Source organism: Amphibalanus amphitrite, unplaced genomic scaffold (genome assembly GCF_019059575.1).
Source record: "Amphibalanus amphitrite isolate SeventyFive unplaced genomic scaffold, NRLGWU_Aamphi_draft 000145F_arrow, whole genome shotgun sequence".
In the NCBI taxonomy this organism is placed as follows: Eukaryota; Metazoa; Arthropoda; class Thecostraca; order Balanomorpha; family Balanidae; genus Amphibalanus; species Amphibalanus amphitrite.
In genome coordinates this window covers 141565-161093 of record NW_024881640.1, presented here as the reverse complement: position 1 = coordinate 161093, position 19529 = coordinate 141565, and the positions used below count along the sequence as shown (strand labels likewise).

The following is a 19529-nucleotide window of genomic DNA, read 5'->3' as shown; positions in this document are numbered from 1 at the left end:
ATGGCGCATCTATATGCAATGAGATCCGACCGACTGATAACTTAGCCTTTGAGTTATTATCGGATTTGGCGAAAAAAGAATACCTACCACGCAGTCTGCAGAGGGCTGTACACTTATCAATGCATTAAAACTGCACACTGTTTGCAATGCGCACCACCATATCAACACTCATATTACATAATATATGCAGATGATGCGTATTCAATGAATTAATCTGCGCCTGGGTGGGGTTCTCAGCCAGCTTCTCTGTGATGGGGCGGTGTATTTAGCCACACCAGTTTAAACATAAAAAGACGAGAGCTACAAAGACGCGAAAAAAGCAATATACAGCTACCTAATTATATAAGATCTTTTAGAATTACACAGTTCGCTTTTTGATCAGGGGATTGCTGAGCTCACTGATATTACCAAAGATACAAAATCGCGAACGTTTCCCCGAAACTGAAAAACTCGTGAACTAAAAGAGCTAGAAAACAATAAAAAACTGCATTCGATAGCTTTTACAAAGCTCTTTCGCTACTATCACCTCAGATTTGACCTTAGGTTATTGGTTTGACCCGAATGGCAGAACCCATAAAAGTAGACGGGCTTTGCCGAACCAACTTTTGCAAGAGTCTGCAATAGCATTTGGTGTCACTTACATGTATTGCATCACATTAATTTTGCCACCATCGTGTTTTCTCGTCAGTTTTTGAACGAAAGACGTGTATGGACATAAATGAAAACCAGAATGTCAATGTCGGTCTTTATCCCTTTTTAGGGCTAGGTCAACCGACAGCTCCGCGACAGGTGCCATCGACGTAATAGTATCACCTGTCTCGCTAGTTTTGGCCGTAACCAAATTCTACATTGCTGACGTCACGGTTTCTGAGTCGCTCCAGCTATCGGGCCGAGAAGCCACGCATCCCAGCGCAGCATTCTGCAATAGCTGTAATATGGGCCCTAAATGAAAATACACACAGATCGACATGGGTGTCGTTTTGTATAGGCATGGTAGGGCCCGAGCCCTACCAATAATTTTGGAAATTTAACATTATGCCTATGGCGTTGCGTGGAAAGAATCGCTTTGAATTGGCAAAAATTTACATTAGAGCCCTACCAATAATTTTTGGAAAGTGTCGCCCCTGCAGATCGAAAAACATTTATCTATCATATTAACCCGCGCCCTGCTGGGGGGGGGTGTTTGAACACCCCCCTTGTGGTTTTTCGCGAATATCTCAAAAACGGCGGCGCGGAGCGCCGCCGTTTTTTTTACACCTTATCATACATCAATTCTACACATGTTGTGAAAATTTCAGACCAAGGTCATTCAAGGTCAGGTCACCAGGTCACTTGAAGTGACCTCACCTCATAAAAAGTTTCAATGTCTGTCATAGCTACACCGAGTGACCGATCGCTTTGAAACTTTCAGCGATTGCTAAGAGCAATAGCATGTACAAAATGTTAATCTCAGAATTTTGATATCGATGACCTAAGGTCAGGTCAATTTTGCGACCTCCCCATTATAAGTCAATGGGAGAAAATTGAAATGCGCCTCCTTTGGACGAAAGACATTATAAACACTCTCAAACACTACATTACAAGTGGTTTAGACACACTGAACATGAAAATGGTGTCCGTGACCCCTGTTTATGCCCTGAGGTCATCTTAGGTCACGGATGGTATCTAACAGTTTTTCGCAAATAACTTTTGATAGAGGCATGCTAGAGCGATGAAAACGCCTTAGATGTGTTCAGCTCGACGATACGGATCGACTGATATGCAACATGACCCTTTCCGGTCAGGTCATGACCTTGACCTGAGGTCAAATTTTCAAGTTGACCTTTCAAGGTCAAGTTATAGTTCATTCGATGCGTCTTGACGAGAGGAACACGATGCCGGTAAAAGTAAGCTCGTACATTGCTTGGGTCAAAAGTTATTGCAGAAAAACTGTTTCCGAAAAAATCGGCTATTTTTGCAGTTTTTGCCCCCTGCAGGCAAAACCGTTGACGTTAGGTCAAATCTGAGAGCATTACTCAGAAAGGGCGTTAATAGGGCTATCGAATGCGCTTTTCCGCGGCGCTGTAGCTCTATTGGTTCCCGAGTTATGCGTTGGCTTCTTGGAAATTGTCGACATTCGACCTGGAAATCGGCGAAATTTTGCCTTCAATGACCTCTGGTGACCTGACCTTTGACCTGACCAAAAAATTGACCGAAGTGATTTCCTCATTATTTTTGACGCTCTTTCGAACGCCGCCTTCCGCGTATCGCTACGTGGCCCAGGAGCCGAGTTAGAAGGGGGGGTGTTCAAACACCCCCCCCCCCCAGCAGGGCGTGGAAATCCAGGACCCCCAGCAGGGCGCGGGTTAAGACGGTTCAATTGATTCCATCCAAATGAAAACCGGGTCCCATCCAATCTTATTCAACTGCCTGGTAACTGTCTGTATTTCAACATTTTTGGGAGTATCGCCTACAATGAAAATATTAAAACCGATATGATCTCTATCAGATGAACCATTTCCAGCGCTCTTTAAAACTGCAGTATTACCGTTCACAGCATTCAGATTTATTTTATATATTTCGTCATCCTTCCAACAGGCCGATGCGCCCACTTACAGGAGCTCCTGCTCCTCCATACCCCTCCCCCCTAGGCTACGACTAACGTGGGAGCCCACCCCACTCCTGGTGACACAGCTGGGGACGACGCCCACGGGGCGGGCGACGCCGGGAATCGAACCCAGAGCCAACCGCACCGCGGGTCAACGCCCTAACCAACTGTGCCACCAGTGCCGCTAATTACATAAACGCCTACATATTTTGTTATTGGCACATACTTTAATGCAGGCAGTGTAACATCTGAAAAACGACACATTCTCCCATGTCCACGTCACGACAGGCCTCCATTAGAACACGCCAAGATCTACTCGCGGAATGGCCAACGAGTCGCAACTGACAATCTGATTCTGCCCGCCCGGCGTCAGGATCGCGAGCGGCTGAACGTGGTGGAAGTCGTTCAGGAACTCGGGACCCAGTGTGTCACACATAATACGAGCCCAGCTGGCGCGGCGAATCTGGCTCAATTGCGGCAGTGAGAAGCTGTGCGGCTGGGCGCCGTTGTCGTAGAAGAAGCGATCTCCGTAGCGGAGGTCGAAGAACTGCTGTCCGATCAGGCACTGGAACGTGGGGCCGACCTGGGCGCCGGGCGCCAGTCGCTCGCTGACGCCGCCGATGAAGAGGTCCACGTCCCACGGGTCGTCGTAGACGGAGCGCAGCCGGTCGATGACGGTGCTGTCCATGAGCGCGTGCAGGTCGCCCCAGAAGCGAATGGACGGCACCAGGCGGCACGCCTCGGCCACCTGGGCGTATGTGGGCGCTCCGTGGTCGCGACCGCGCTGGATGTTGAGCGCCAGCAGGTCGAGGCCGTACAGGTGGTTGGTGGTGAAGAGCTGCTCGTGCAGACTGCGAGCAAAGAACGTGTCGAAGGCCTCCGATCGCATGGCGACCATGGTTCTGGCGTGGTCAGTGATGCCGTGTGCAATGACCGTCGGATCGAAGAACGTGCTGGAGAGGTTGAACGAGCCGACGACGATGCCGTTGGCGTCGAGGATGTCGTACATGTCTCGCACCATCGTATGGCCGAATCGGAACGCGGCAGTGGCGAAGGAGTTAGAGATGGTCGGGTCGATGCGATGATCGTAGTGGTTCGAATAACCTGCCTGCAAAGGCAGCAAGCCGTGGTCGTCAGCGTACTTGAAGCCGATCAGCACCGGCAGCCACTCGTTGTAGAGGATGTGCTGCCACTCGGCGACGAGCACGCGACGCGCCTCCTGGTAGAGTCGCTCATCGCCCCAGCGCGGGTGACGCGCCTGCAGTGCTCGCGCTATCCGGTTGTGCTCGCGCATCCAGACCGTATGTGTGACAGCCAGCAGACTCTGCTCGTTGACTCGCGTGTCTCCCGCGTGGAAGCACGTGTTTCGTCGACACGGCTTATCAGGTCTCTGGTCCAGCGGCAGGAGTCTGTGGGCGCTCTCTCTCAGAAGACCGTGCTGGAAGGCGCGAAGGTTGCGTGTCTCCTCCTCCGAGCTTCCGTACACATTTGATCCATCGATGAACGATGTGAGCTCATTCAGAGGGCGCGCCGGTCTCGCCACGCAGTCGGGTGCCGGCGCGGGGAGCGATCGCACCAGGTTCATGCACCGCTGTCGGTACCGACTGTAGAACGGGTCGTTGGCTGGGATCGGGATCGGAATGCACTGCGGGTGCAGCAGCGTCGACGGGTACGTCTCGCCGTCGTTTTGACAGCACTCGATGCCAGCTCCGTTCGGTAGACGGAAGATGAGCGCGTGTGTGAGGTCGTGGTCTGCGAACTGTCCGATCTGCATCAACGAGAGCGTGTGCTGGCGCAGCTCGTTAGAGAACACGTCAAGCACACGCTCGCTGATGAATCGCGCCGTGGGAAGGGTACCGCCTCGCACCGCGCGAGTCCGGATCGCGAAAATGCCGTCGTCGAAGGTGTTCGGAAGGAGGCGTTTGAACCCGGTAAGCGCCTTGCCCAATCTGGGATTGAACAGGTTGTTGCACTCTCCAGTGACGGTGCGGTACAAGCTGTTGGAACAGGTGATGGGCGGATCAGGGGTGCACGTCGGGTCCATGGTAGTTTGAAAACCTTCTCCAGTGGGACGGAGCGACCCGGCCTGGAAGCTTTCCTGATTCGCAAAACCCTGTTCCGGGATATTGTTTCCCTGTGCGAAGCTTTGAGCAGCGGAGCCGTCCAACCCATCGCCAACTGTTGAGCCGACGAATGCGCCTGCAGCTCCGCCACCAGTCACGGCCAGGTTGGTGAAGGTTTCCAGGGACTGGAGCGCCTGCAGACCCAGCTGCTGTATCTCGTTGGTCGACTGCGAGTTGAAGTTGAACAGCTCGGTGGGCGAGTCGGCGGCGGCCGTCTGGCCCGTGGTGACCAGCTGGAAGCTGGCAGAGGTGGTGACCGCGAACGCCCGCTGGCCGGCCGCCTGCGCGCGCTGCAGTGCCTGCCGGCGACGCCTGCAGCTGGAGAGCTGGCTCGACGAACGACTGCGCCGACACCATCGGTCGCAGTCCGTCCATGGTCGTGGAGGAGCGGCTGGCGGCACCCACTGACGCAAGACGCGGCCCAGAGAAGGAGCAGATGATACCCGGAGAGCCGTCCTGCAGCGTACAGCCGTTCAAGTACAGCGACTGCGGACTGGCTACCACTGGTGGACACATGACCAGCGGCCGGCAGTCATCGTGGGCAGCGGGTGCTCCGTACGTAGTGCTTGGCGGCGTTTGGTACACTCCGTACGAGCTGTCTGTGCTGCTGACACTGGAGGGAGCCGTAAACCTGCCGCTGCTCTGGCCAAACCCGCTACTCTGTCCTAAACTGCTGCTCTGTGCCGGCCTTCCCAAAACATTGCTGGAACCGCTCTGTCCAACTCTCAACCTTCCACTCTGACCGCTGAAGCCCTGTCCGCCGGTTCCACTTGTCCTGGAGAAGCCGCTACTGTGCGTGGGGTTTCTGAACGCCGTAGTGCCGCTGTGCTGTGTTGTTGCTCGGCTGGGACTGGTGAAGCTCGCCGCTGGACTCTGGCTAAACCGGCTGTTCCCTGTCCCGAACGTCCCCCTGTTGAAGACCTGTGCCGGCGAGCTGTTTGCCGGGCAGCAAACACCCACGTTGCGCGTGCCTTGTAGATAACACCCGGTGGCGGTCCCGAGGTAGTAGGCCTGAGGGCAGCTGGAAGCCGTTCGGCAGTCGCACTGTGCGGCGACTCCAGCAACGGAGGTACTGAACACCGCCAGCACTGCCACCTGGAACAGGGAGAGACAGACTGGTCAGAGACGAGAGAGGGAGGGAGGGAGGGAGAGGGAGGGAGAGAGAGAGAGAAAAAGAGAGAGAGAGAGAGAGAGAGAGAGAGAGAGAGAGAGAGAGAGAGAGGATGAGAGAAGGGAAGTGAGAAATGTAAGTAAGGTAAGGAATAAAGGATTGAAAGAAAATAACATTCCAATTGATGAATGAATGAATGAATGAATGAATGGTAAACGAAGCATCATGAAAAAGAGGAATGAAAGGCAGGTGGTTCAAATATGTGACATTTAGACGAACCACCTACTTGACTATTTACGAGAAAAGCTGCGGAAACTGGTATGAGATCAGTAGGGGAGAGAAGTCATATTGCGCCACCTTAAGGATATCGGCCTATTGCGGCTTAAGTTGACCAGCTGTCATGCTTGATGATATCTCGAATTGTACCTCAGTTATTTTGGCATCAAATTACAACTCCTAATTTGTATCACACCCATAAAAATTAACAAGAGAAAAGTTTTCCGACACACCTGCAAAGGGCGCATTTACGGACTACCCCATCAAAAAGCGCCCATGTCTCTCATGTAAAAGCGCCCTATTAAAAACAACGGTTTGCTACCTAACTAAGTAGCCTATTTGAACGTGTCAGCCCATTAACCATTTATGCTGTGAAGACTAAGGTAATGGTAAGGTGAGCGCTCTAATAATCAAAGTGTTCAATGAAATGTGTCCCAACCACCAGATGCTGTTTCTCTGGGTTGAAGAATAGGGCGCAAATAGGGTGGGCGCAATTACGAATGGAACACATTTTTCATGAACTTCAAATATGGCGAGGACAGCGAAGCCACGGTGGTGATAAACTTTCAAAACTACCATTAAACGAGCAATTAACAATGATTATTAGTTAAATCACTATCTCTAAGATAAACCATGACACTAGCAAAGGTCGAAATAGACTGTTACGCGTAAGAAAATAGAGGAAATCACAAAAAAATGGTCTGCGAGAAAGCTGAGACACCTCACCTGCCCCCGTGGACCGGAATAAGAGCGAGTTATTGGCGGTGAAGGAAATGCACACATTCGAGCATTCATTCGAATCGAATTTTGGACAGGGGGAAGGTGTGGCGCATTTAAGAACATGGCGCAATATGACCTCTCTCCCCTACCTACCAGGATATTTTTGGAACGGTCATTGCCACCCATATCCGGACGCGACCGGTTGCACCCAGGAGCTGCACCAGTGGTGATTTCATGGTATCGCTGCGGTGGTCTAATGCCACACACACGAGCGAGCACTTTTGTGATGTGTCCTAAAATGTCACTTCTACTTAACTGACGTTATGACGTGAATGTCTTCGTAGATTAGTTCGACTTAACCTTCGCCCCAGTGGGGGGGGGGGGGGGCATATGCTACCACCCTGTCGCGTTTTTTGCGTGTGAATAAAAAAAAAACGCGGCGCGTATCGCCGCGCCGCTTGGGGTAGCTTTTGGTACCTACATCAATTTTGGACAATGTGTGAAATTTTTGACCACAGGTCATGTCAGGTCAGGTCACCAGGTCAAGTTAACTGACCAAGCCTAAAAAAGTTTGCAATCATGTCCAGCCTGCAGTGTTTGTCAGAAAGGTTTAAATTTGGTAGATTGCATGATGTTATGGGCGCCTACAATTTTCATATCTCGGATTTTTTATATCCGTGACCTAAGGTCAGGTCAGTGGCGTGACCTTCCCATTACAAGTCAATGGAGAAAAATGAAAATGCCTCTAGATCCGTGTGTACTAATAGGAACAGTCCAAATATTTCAGAATCACAATGATTTGGATCACCCGTGATGACCAAGGTGTCATTTTTGCTGATAGCCTCTAGAAAGGTCATCCGAGGTCATTTGAGGCTACAAACAGATTTTTGCAAATAACTCACGATTGGAAAGAGATAGAACGCTGGTGATGGTCTCATTGTGTTTGTCTTATTGAGACGCATCGACTGATATGCAACATGACCTTTTCCGGTCAGGTCATGACCTTGACCTGAGGTCAAATTTTCAAGTTGACCTTTCAAGGTCAAATTATAGTTCATTCGACGCGTCTCGGCAAGAGGAACACGATTCTGGCAATAGCAATGTCTTGGCTTTTTTTAGTCAAAAGTTATTGTCGAAAAACACTTTTCGTAAAAACAGCTATTTTTGGAGTTTTTGCCCTCTGGAGGCTAAACTGTTGACCTGAGGTCAATTTTGATTATGACCTTATCGCAAGAAGAATTCAAAAGCTATCGATTGCTTTTCCATGCGTTTTTCTAGCTATCATAATTCCAGAGATAAATGCATGTTTTCTGAAAAATATTATGACATTTGGCAAATTTTGACCTTTGATGACCTCTAGTGACCCCAATATTTCTCTAAGATGAAAAATGACAGAAATACTTTCAAACGTACGCATTGAGAGCTATCGACTGCTTTTTACCGCGTTTTTCTAGCCCTCTTCATTTTTGAGTTAGAGGTGGGTGGTAACATATGCCCCACCCCCCACTAGGGCGAAGTTGGCTGAGACCGCCACTAGGGCGCGGGTTAACATTGGCGAATGCCCCTCGTAAGCTGACGTTTATCCATGCTCGTATATGCATATCACAAGCGTTATTACGGAGCGAGCGAAGCGAGCGTAGTCTTTCCTTAGATTAACGGAAATTTCTGAGTATGAGCGGCCGGCCGGCCGGCCGGCCGTGCGGACGCTTTTGCGAGGCTTATATCTCAGCAACCACTTGACCGATTTACACGCGGTAATTTTTGTAGGGTAGCTTCATTCCTTCTACCAAGTATTGGACTATTCCCGATGCATGTGGGTGACCCCTTATGCACGTGCCACGTGCAAAACGAAGAGGTGTCACTTTTGTAATTGTTGCAATATCTCGGTAACTACTTGGCCGATTGCGCTGAAAGTTGGCATGTAGGTAGGCACCCACTAGGCACTGCATATCCATGTGCCAGAGTTGGGGTGCTGCTGCACGTGCGCACGTGCAGGGGTCGTTTCCAGATCTCGAGAACGGCTGGACCGATGGCGCTCAAATTTGGTACACGGTTAGGGACCAGTTAGTAGGGTGCCGTGCACAAGTCAGTTGGGATCCATTTTGCACGTGCGCACGTGCAGGGTGCCGCTCCCAGATCTTGAGAACGGCTGGGCCGATTGTGCTCAAATTTGGCACATCGCTAGAAACCGGTCAGTAGGGTGCCGTGCACAAGTCAGTTGGAGGTACCCCCTCGAAATTTCGCACGTGCAAGACTCACCCCCTCGCTCGCTCCGTTAATCGCCCCAAAAGGCGTTATACTGGTGCTTATTGCATAATATTTTAGATTCGTGGGATTTAGTTTCACTAAGATGCGAAGACCCTAGCAGGGGATTGATTTTCATTCACCTAATCTGTAATTACAACATAATCATGAGAGATAGTGAACAAACTGCTCGGATAAAGTATGCTTTCGAAACACTTCCGAAAGACCTACAAGTAACTAAAGAATCATTGGTCAGGCTCTCTTCCAAGGAAAGGAAAGCTGGCACGCCACCATGACGCAAACGGATAACTTGTTTCGACCAAAACACTAAATGAACTTTGGAGAGGCGAGTTTACGGTCTACGGAACTAATGCCTTAGGTATATCTATTCACTGACGGATCCAGCTCAGAGTTTTGGGAGGGGCAAACCATAACAATATAGTGGTTCTTTCCATGCCCTGTCTATAGGCGTGGTATTAGAATTTTGCCGTTTGGCAGGGGCAATCCTATTTGCCCTCTCCTGGATCTGCCACTGTATCTATTATCTGCTAAAGAGTTGATGTTGTTAAGTTTAAAGCATGACTTTACGAGCATCCGTGCGATTGCGATTTGTTCATTGTCCATCGCCCATGGCTAAGAAGACTTGAAGAAAATTATCGTGTTTCCGTATGCTGAAGAGCTGAGGATTTAGTGATTTCGAGGCCTGTTTATCAACACTGAAGTATTATTTCTATCGAAACATTATTAGCTACGTCGGACAAAGTTTAGTTGAAGCAATGAAACAAACTTAGAATCCTTCCTTATCGTATTTTTACCTACTAACGACAATTTTGCCAACAGAAATATTGTCGGCTGCAGTTGCATTTATGCATCAAAATCAGCAAATAATTTTACCAGCCGCGGAAAATGTAGCCGCTGACGTGTTGTCAATTGGCTCATATTTTGATTGAATAGATTTGATTTGATTGGCTCCTGTCAGTTTTCACATCAGCGGCTATTTTTTCGCGTGGCTGGTAAAGCTTTTATGCGGCTTAAAACCTAAAAATAACTACAGCCAGCGCCTAATTCTGTTAATAAAATTGGCCTCTCATCTATGCATGATTAACCATTGTTTATGACTGCCATGAGTTCGTATTTGCATTTGTCCGAAACATAAATAGCGTACATATACCTAATGAAAAACGATCAAGCTTACCAAAAGAATCTGCATCCTGCGTTCTGTTTGGCTGACTCCCGGGCTACGAGGTTGGTAGTCAAAATGGGCTGTGTTCCGCTTTACTTTTTCACCGTTTCACTGGCTTACGCACTTAAAAACAAACTATCCTCTTGGGATATCACTAAACCGCCTCACTGGCGGTACGTTTTAGCACTCCATTTTCACCAAAAACCTCCCTTTTCGGCACCACTGGCTGGGACGTTCGCGCGTCCTCACTGGTCCCGCCTCACCAGGTGAGATACTACTCCGTATCTCGCTCGCAAGTGCCGCCGCGCCGCCGAGCTCTCGAGTGAGCCGGGTGTTCCGTGTGCTGCCGGTGAACCCAGTCGGGCGCAGCGCGCTCTGCCTGGTATATATAGGCGACCGCTCCCGGCGCGGTGCCCCCCGCCGATCCCCGGCCGTTCTGGTTAGCTCTGCGCGCTGCCGGTAGTTGGTCAGCTCCGCGCGGTGTCGTGTGGTCGCAGGGGGCAGAGGCCGAGCCCGGTTCACACGGGGCGGCGAGGGAGCACTGCGGCGCGTGGGCAGAGCTGTAGACCTCGTGGATGGACAGGTGGATGGGTTTTCTCGGTCATCGAGGACAATGGACAAATGACTTCATCAGTAGCTGACGGTTGTTTCCCGCGAGATGACGAAGGCGGTCGCGCTGAATCATGCATAAAGATGTATAATAGATAAAGATGCAACAACTTATTATAAAATCATTCTTCAAAAAGTCATCGCAGAAACAATTGGTTGTATTTACCTCTACGTATTCGTAAGTCTTCTTCTCACAGATGACGTCTTATGAAAATCTATTCATCCCATTAAACAGAGTGATCGTATGTACCACGTTCTCCAGAGTTTAGCTGATGTACACGCGCTCCAGCTTGGACAGAGCTTCAGTATAATTGCCGGCCGTTCTAATAACTCGTCAACTGTGCTTATGTGCTTGTGCATGGATCTAGGATGGGAAGATATGGCGGGTCCGTGTTGGAGATACTATCTCTGCACAGTGCACACGCTTTGCACATAAAAAGGAAATTAAATGATATTTTTTCTAGTATTTTGCACAAGTCTCAGCATAAACCACTCATTACCGTGTAGCACGCCTAACTATGTAATGACAAACGCTTTCCAAGAGGTCTACTATAGCTACTTCTGTGACCGAAGGATATTAATGCTGGGTGAGGACATCACATCGAGCTGGTGGGAGTTCCACTTCAAGTGCTATCAAGTGACGTAGTTGCCTGGTTTTATTTGCGCTTATAATGCATTTCACTGTTTTCGCTCCGATCACTCCGAACCTACTAATTGGCTATACAAAAAAAAAAACATTTTACATATGTTCTTAGTAGTTATATGTGGGAACTGGAAATTACTCGGATCTCTACCTAATTAATTTGAGTACTCCCATTGGCCATTTTATCAAAAGACATAAAACATATTGAATGTAAACATTGTCGGGGAAAATTCCTTATGTCGCAACCGATGCAATTCAGACAAAGAGCTCGAGTTCAGGGCGTGTCAACGGCCCATGCGTCAGGGGCCAGTGAATGTGGTCTCCAGTGACTCCAGTGATCGGTTTTTGTCGGTTATCTCCCCGATAGAGTGAAGGTTGGTCAGGAATCGGCTACTGCAGGCCGGGAAATCCCATTTGCAGCCGCGACTTTGGCGCATTTCTTCTTAATTATTTGAGTGACACGTTTGCGCTGTGATAGGTTTTGCAACAAAACGGCCGGCCCAAAGTTTTTGACTGTTTTATTTATGGCGTTTAGCAGCATTTGCAGCCATGCCAGTGTGGGTTAATGTATATCCGAGTCAACGGAAAGATTCATATGACCATAAATATGTGACGGGCTGAAATGCGCAGAAACCATTTTGCATTTACATAATAGCCGTTTTCTGCAATCGGACTCCAGCCAGTGCGGCCAATCCTTTCTACACCATTTATAAGATTGGGCCGTCGAAATAAATTGCACTGTCGAAATAAAACATGTTATGCTACTGTTAGGTGGTGCTCGCCGTCAGAAGCGGCGGAACACCTTCAATTAAGAGGGCACTGCCGACTTTTTGTCCCATTCTTTCCATGCAATGCACCCATAGGGCTAATGTTAAAATGCTAAAATCAAAGGGGGCACGTTGCTCCCCGTTCCGCCGCCTACGCTCGCCGTTGTTAATTAATGAGAATGTCATAACTACGTAGATTAACAGGTTTAGCTAATAATTGCATGGACCGACACGGGGAACTTTTAAGTTGACGGGTATTTGGTTAGTTCACGACCGAAATCTTTGACTCCCTTGCTATTCCATCCCAGCTTACGAGTCTCGTGTTCATCTCTACGATAGGATTCCCATAGTGCTCGCTTTCACGGCTTGATAACGTCATTGGCTAACTACGCAACGCGCATTAGGGCCGGCACCGGTCAGGGGTTATACTGTGATCCCACACATGCGAGGCTAGTGAAACGGGTCTCGACACACTGCAGGCGTTTGCTGTCCTGTCACGCATGGTGGATGATTTTCTAATCCGAATATCTGGGTCACCTTCACTTTCCGCTAAGCGTCTTTTCCGTGTTACCTACCGACCCGTTAGCTGATGTAGTCCATTCACCCAGGACATAACACAAAACAAATGCGCACATACCTACATTCACAAAATCCTGAACGCATCCAAATATTGCTACTCCTATGCCTGCCTTGTGTTTCTTGAATTAAAAGAATATGTGTCAACCTGGTCAATGCTGCTGAGATCACGCTCCACACTAAGCCGCTTCAGGCCGCCCCCGCATGTCACGCGATACGTGAGAGGACACGGCGGTAGCCTGACCGCACGCTTTACCCCACCACAGATCAGGCTACCGTGTGCTGGTTCGCAGACGAAGGTGACCGAAGCGGTGTACGGATAAATAAGTACTCACTACTCAGAAATGGTGACAGGAGAGATAAAGCTGAGGAGGCCGGTAAGGGTGGAGGAGAGAGAGAGATAGAGGCAGAGAGAGAGAAAGAGAGAGAGAGGGAGAGGGGAGGGAGAGAGAGAGAGAGAGGGAGAGGGAGAGGGGGAGAGAAAGAGAGAGAGAGAGAGAGAGAGAGAGAGAGAGAGAGAGAGAGAGAGAGAGAGAGAGAGAGAGAGAGAGAGAGAGAGAGAGAGAGAGAGAGAGAGAGAGAGAGAGAGAGAGAGAGAGAGAGAGAGAGAGAGAGAGAGAGAGAGAGAGAGAGAGAGAGAGAGAGAGAGAGAGAGAGAGAGAGAGAGAGAGAGAGAGAGAGAGAGAGAGAGAGAGAGAGAGAGAGAGAGAGAGAGAGAGAGAGAGAGAGAGAGAGAGAGAGAGAGAGAGAGAGAGAGAGAGAGAGAGAGAGCAGAGTGGCTGCAGGTGAGCTTATAGCTCAGATGCGTGACTAGATATTTGGGGCTGCAGGAACTTGCTATTTTCGGAGAGATTGAGTTTAGGTACGATCACAGGCGGCGGAAAGTTGGCGCCGTTTATAGATTCTCTTCACCACCAGACTCATACGGATCCGCCCATGGCAATGTGTATTATCACAGATGTAACATCGTCTCCCTTGCAGAAATGAGCTGACATCTACAGTTCTACACATTTGGCGTATCCAAATCCAAGAATGCAATGACAATGCGACACACCCACATCAAGTGACATTTATGCGGCACAACATAACATAAGAACACAAATTCACCTTCTTAGCTGAACTCAGGGCCGAGTTACGCGCAGGTACAACGCCAAAGAACACAGACAAAATAGCGACCCAGCCTTCCTAAAAACAACCTATATTCGAGCCAAACAAAGTCAAGACCACACGAGCCTCGTAAACGCCATACAAAGTATTTGTACTGGTCGGAAGGGGAGCGCCGGCTTGCAAGTTCTTCACAAGTCAGTCGTATATTTACTACCATGTAAGGCGCAAACGAATGCAGAAATGCGTGATGCATGTACGAGTAGCTTTGCTCTGTGAGAAACAAACGGATCTCTGATGCCGGAGAAAGCTCAAGGAATTCCGGCTGTCCTGATCAGCTTAGCGAGGCACTGGCGACCAGAGTTGCCTTCAGAACCGCCGTATTCACTACGGCTCTGGAGATAAAAGCCTTCAAAGGCACATTCTCTTGGCTTTTTGCTAGAGATGTCTTCTGATACATATTCACTAGGGCTGGGGTGAGAGATGCCTACAGTGACACATTCACTACGACTCTGACGAGAGATGTCTTCAGTGACATCACTACGTTCAACGACTGGCATCTTACTCTCTTGAGCAGTGTGCTGCTCTGCCATCAGTGCCTCTCGCATGTGAATACGCATATGCTTAGTCAAAGTCCGCCTCGCAGTAAAACGCTTATCGCAAGAACAGCACACAAAGCGCCTTTCGGTGATGTGGCGTGTGCGATGAGCGTACAGGCGTTTGGCAAGCGTAAATCCCCTGCCGCATACCTCACAGAGGTACGGGTTCACGACCCCGTGCAGCAAGGCATGCTGCTCGAGGCTATCCCGGTCGTGGAAGGTATCACCACACTCTGGACAGTCCCAGCGGCCGTCATGCTGCAAGATGTGCCTCTTCAGCGACCTCGTGCGCTCAAACACCTCGCCGCAGACGCCACAGGCCCATGGGCGTCGCCCTCCGACGTGTCCCAGCGCGTGGTAGACGAGCAGCGACCGCTCGGTGAACGGAATCCCACACACCACACACCCGAACAGCGCCACCACACCGTGACCGCGCGCGTGGCGTACCAGGAGCGCCTGACTGAGGAGCCGCGCGCCGCACACTGGGCACTCGTAACGTCCCGACGGGTCGACGCCGGTGGTGGGTGGTCCCCGAGAAGAGGTCGGGCTGTCTCCGACGACAGGGAGGGAGTGGGTGGCGGGCGTTTCTTCTGCTGCCAGTGTCTTGTCGGCACCAACAGCCGCTGACGAAATGGTGCTCTCTTCAGGGATGTCCGAATGGAGCAGCTGTTGTCTGGAGGAGGGCTCAAGTGGCTCAGACTGGGACAAGTCGATGGTCACGGTGCTGAGAGGAGATGGATGTGCCACCGTGACGTCAATTGGTCCTACCGGGGTCGGAGCTCCAAGATCAGACACTTGTCCATCAGCTGCTCCAGCGGAATAGCTCGCCCGTCCATTTATGGTTGCCCCGGGATTCTGCCTCCCTTCGACGGCCACTGTTCGAGGGTTATCCCACTGCTTAGCGGTTGCTGTTCCAGCCCCCAACAGATGTTCACCAATCCTTGTTACAGGCTCATACCCCCGATAAGCAGTCGCTCTTTTAGGATAATATGTCTCTCCAGCAATGGCTACTCCCAGATCATACCACTGCGTAGAAGTCACTGGCCCAGGAAGATACGTCTGTTCATCAACGCCTGCCGAAGGATCATGCGTGAACCCTGCAGCGGCTGCCAAAGGTTCATACCATTGCTCAGAAGCCACTGTTTGAGGACAATGCGTCTGTTCAGCAATATCTGCCGAAGGGTCATGCGACTGATCAACATCGCTGACTGCAGGACCATGCAACGGACCAGCAGTGACATCGCCATGAGCATTGCACGTTTGCTCACCAGCGGTTACTCCAGGGTTGCAGGACTGTTCAGCAGTGACTGCTGGGAGCTCATGCCACTGCCCAGCTACGGCTTCTCTGGAAAGGTGACTCGCCTGTTCAGCCGTGGCTGCTTCAAGATAGCACGTCTGCTCCACAAAGGCTGCTGCAAGCTCATACCACGGCCCGGCAGTGGTTTCTTCAGCAGTGGTTTCTCCAGTAGCAAAACACCTCTGCTCAGGGGTGGTTGCTGCCGGCTCAAACCACGGCCCAGCAGTGGTTCCTCCCGGATCGCGCGCCTCCCCAGTGGAGTCAGAGGCCGGACCAAGTTGACCAGCGTCGCTCTCCTGAAGGAGTCCAGCCAGCCGGGCGTGGGTCCGTCGCTCCTGGCTGATGCCGGTGGCCGGAGCCTCCGCTCTCGGACGGTCGTCATATTGCCCGGGCGACTCCCGTAGCGCGCATTGCCAGAAGGTGTCGCAATGGCTGTCAGCTTCTGTGGCGGAGAAACAAAATCCTTTCAACTGATTGATCGGTAGCTATGTTTAGTCGAGCTCATGGTCAATACTTAACCCTCGCCAGTCGCCCGTATAGGGTGGGGGGTGGGGGGTCGAACGGACCCCTCTCGGTTTTTCGCGAATAAGTCGCGTAAAAAGCGGCCGATCGCGACGAACCTTTGAGTACTCTCGCGCCAATCAATGTTACACCTACCCTGAAAATTTCATGACCCTGACCCAAATGACCTTTGACCTGTAACCTACTTTTTGAGACCATGTTTGGCGGGAATCGCGATTCTGCGTATATGTCGGCTGGCATTAGCCGCGCGTTTGCAGTCTTTTCGTGGTTTCAAGTGTTCAAACATGTGATATGATGTTGGTCCCATGCATTAGGGTGGGTTTCAAGGTCACCTGAAGGTCAGGTCAGGTCATTGGCCTGTTATGACTTCGGCTCACGTGTTTTAGTTTTACATGTTTCCAGGCTAGTTTTTGGAGCTGAATTCGAATTTAACAACCATTTGAACATTTACGAAGAAGTTTTGTTGCCTTCGTAACAAGTTACGAAGCTGTGAGAGGCGAATGACACCTGCTACAAATACCCGGGCCGGCAGGACACCTACTGGTTGACCTGACCTGATCTGACCCGACCTGGTCTAAATGCATGAAGACATCATCTATGATCAAAACTAACATGATATTCGCGATCAGCATCCCGAAAAAAACATAGCAGTCACACTTGTCACGAGCAACACGCTCGTTTATTTCCGCGAAGCTCTAGCTCGATCAGGGGCGAAACGGCAAGGGGGTCCAGCGGACCCCCCCTCGTACGTTCGCGGCTGGCAAAACACTAAAACGGGCGAGGGTTAAACTGCCTCACCGATTTCAACTGGATTTTGTGCGTAACAAGAATTCGCTGTAGGTATTCGAGCTTCATTACGCTCGACTGGCGACAGGCAAGTCTTTTTTCCTCTTCGAACAGTATGGCTGCCTTTGCATAATACCTAAGCACGAACATCGTTAAAACAATGGAGCTAATTCAAGATTATCGGATAACGATCGGTATTAGTTCCCAAATCACAACCGTAAGCATGCTCGTGTGTTTCAAAGGATACCATTCCCTTGAATCATACATCTATTATCAATTATCATATAGTATCGATTGGAAAATTTCATTTCGGCAACCTTTACCTAAATTTTTAAGAGATATAATGCTTAAGAAGTTGACCTCTCCTCGACATTTGAATTATCTTAAAGGTAGTGTGCCAGCTCTTTCCTGGACGGTATGGAGTTAAGGGCCCAGATAAGGAGAACCGGATTTTTAGAACTTATCCATACCTTCAAAACTCATGGAAACGTCTTAAATTCTTCAAATTTTGAGTACCCCAGTGCGAAATTCGCCCCGACGGGTTGTCGGTCGTACCCCAACCACATTTCACACCACTATGAACAATAAATGCACACACTGAAATCGCTATTACCGATAGGCTCATCCAATCAAGTTTCGATAAACCCGTTCGCTGCGGTTTCGAACACGCCTGTTAGGTGGTGCGGTAGACCGCGCCCAAAGCCAGGGCCCCGGTAACGTGAGGTAGCCGAGTCAGGGCAGCGTGCGCTGACCCAAGCCGGGGCCGCGCGTCCTCCCGGTGTCATGTGATAGCCCGGGGCTGCCCGGGGATGCGGTAGACCGCGCCCAAAGCCGCGGCCCCGGCTTGGGTCAGCGCACGCTGCCCCGACTCGGCTACCTCACGTTACCGGGGCCCTGGCTTTGGGCGCGGTATACCGCAGGCGGCTTCTGCTCATACTTTGTGGTGCGGTGGTGGTGCGTCGGGCCGCGCGCTCTGACTTCGGCCAAGAAAAAATGCGTCAGCTGATCATTGTCATTTCTGCCACTTTCATGTGGTGAGATGGGGTCATAACTTTAGAGACGGCTGTTTCATATCAATTATTTTACGCAAAATAATATTTCAAACCATAAATTAATGTTCGACAGCCAAATTAAAGAAACAATACCAATACAGGCTTACAGTTTAAATTCGACATTGTGCTGTCTACGATTAGACAGCTGATAACTCATTCCCGTACGTCGTAACTCTATAATGACCTTTGCTTATTGTCACATGTGCGCCGCATTCGCGATTGTTGCCGACGCCTGTTTGCAGGTCAGCCCACTACAGTCGTTATACATATCGAAAAACCGATAAACTTTTAGGCGAAAAAAGCACTATTTTATGCCCATTTTTGATTTTTTTTGCGATATTAGGTAAAAACAGAAGCTTCTTATCCTAGGAAAAATAAAATGGGAAATCATTGGAAGGTGGCACACTACCTTTAATAGCCAAATATAAGTAACTTTATTGATATTTCGACCAACAGGCCTTCTTCAGAATACGACAGTGTACACAAGTGTACGAGAATACTTGTATTCTCGTACACTTGTGTACACTGTCGTATTCTGAAGAAGGCCTGCTGGTCAAAATATCAATATAGGTACTTATATTTGGCTATTAAAATAATTTAAATGTCGAGGAGAGGTCAACTTCTTACGTATTATATCTCTTTAATATTCATAATGTTCGTCGCAAGAGCTCTCCAAAGAATTTACCTAAATTTGAACGATTATCTTGAGAGAAGCCAGCACCGGGTTAAGTTTACGTACCTACGGCGTTACGAATATACCTATTGTGCTCTCTGTTTCACCCATGCTTGATTTGTACTTAAAACGCAGTGTAGGTATAGATGCTCACCTGAAAGTGTATCTTCCACCCAAAGAGGAGCCGGGCAGGTCTTGATGACCCTCTCACTCCTTATCAGCTGGGCGTCATCCATTTTGGACTGCAACGATAGGCAAGTTATGTATAGGGTTGCCTGTAACTCAGTCGGCGAACAACTCAGATAGCTAACGATTTTCTTGCACGGTGCACATTGCGCGTATGTGAGTATTTTTATCTTAAAATGATATCGTACCGAGGATGTAATAAATGAGAAAAATCATTAAGAATTTCTGGAAAGATCGCAATACATTGAACGCTTAACTTGTACCACAGATAACAGTAGCTATAAAACATCAGCCATTACATTCAACTGTCAGCGATTGTCGATGAAACTACAATTTTTAGAAGTGCACAGACCAGCCCTCACTAACCTGTTAACAGTCCAGTCGGCCTGCTCTCGATTGTGTCATTGGCACCCAGCTCCCTCCTGTCACCGTCCCGGGTCGGCCGGCCGCCGGACACCGCCCGAGGCTACG

The 19529-nt window shown here is 49.7% G+C and overlaps 1 protein-coding gene across 3 annotated transcripts; it reads right to left on the bottom strand.

Moving 5' to 3' along the window:
• Positions 1-2523: 2523 nt before the first annotated feature.
• LOC122382695 (peroxidase-like) lies at positions 2524-19506 on the bottom strand. Of its 3 annotated transcripts, none has more exons than XM_043368368.1 (3): positions 19425-19506; positions 19027-19114; positions 2524-5805 (listed from the first exon to the last, which is right to left on the bottom strand). In XM_043368368.1, exon 3 carries the CDS (start codon positions 4629-4631, stop codon positions 2883-2885), a length of 1749 nt encoding a protein of 582 aa, XP_043224303.1. In that variant the 5' UTR covers positions 4632-5805; positions 19027-19114; positions 19425-19506; the 3' UTR covers positions 2524-2882. The 3 variants fall into 3 exon arrangements, with proteins under 3 accessions (XP_043224303.1, XP_043224304.1, XP_043224301.1); XM_043368366.1 differs by lacking the exon at positions 2524-5805 and adding an exon at positions 13769-16281; XM_043368369.1 differs by lacking the exons at positions 19027-19114; positions 19425-19506 and adding an exon at positions 10257-10622.
• Between the last annotated feature and the right edge of the window lie 23 nt (positions 19507-19529).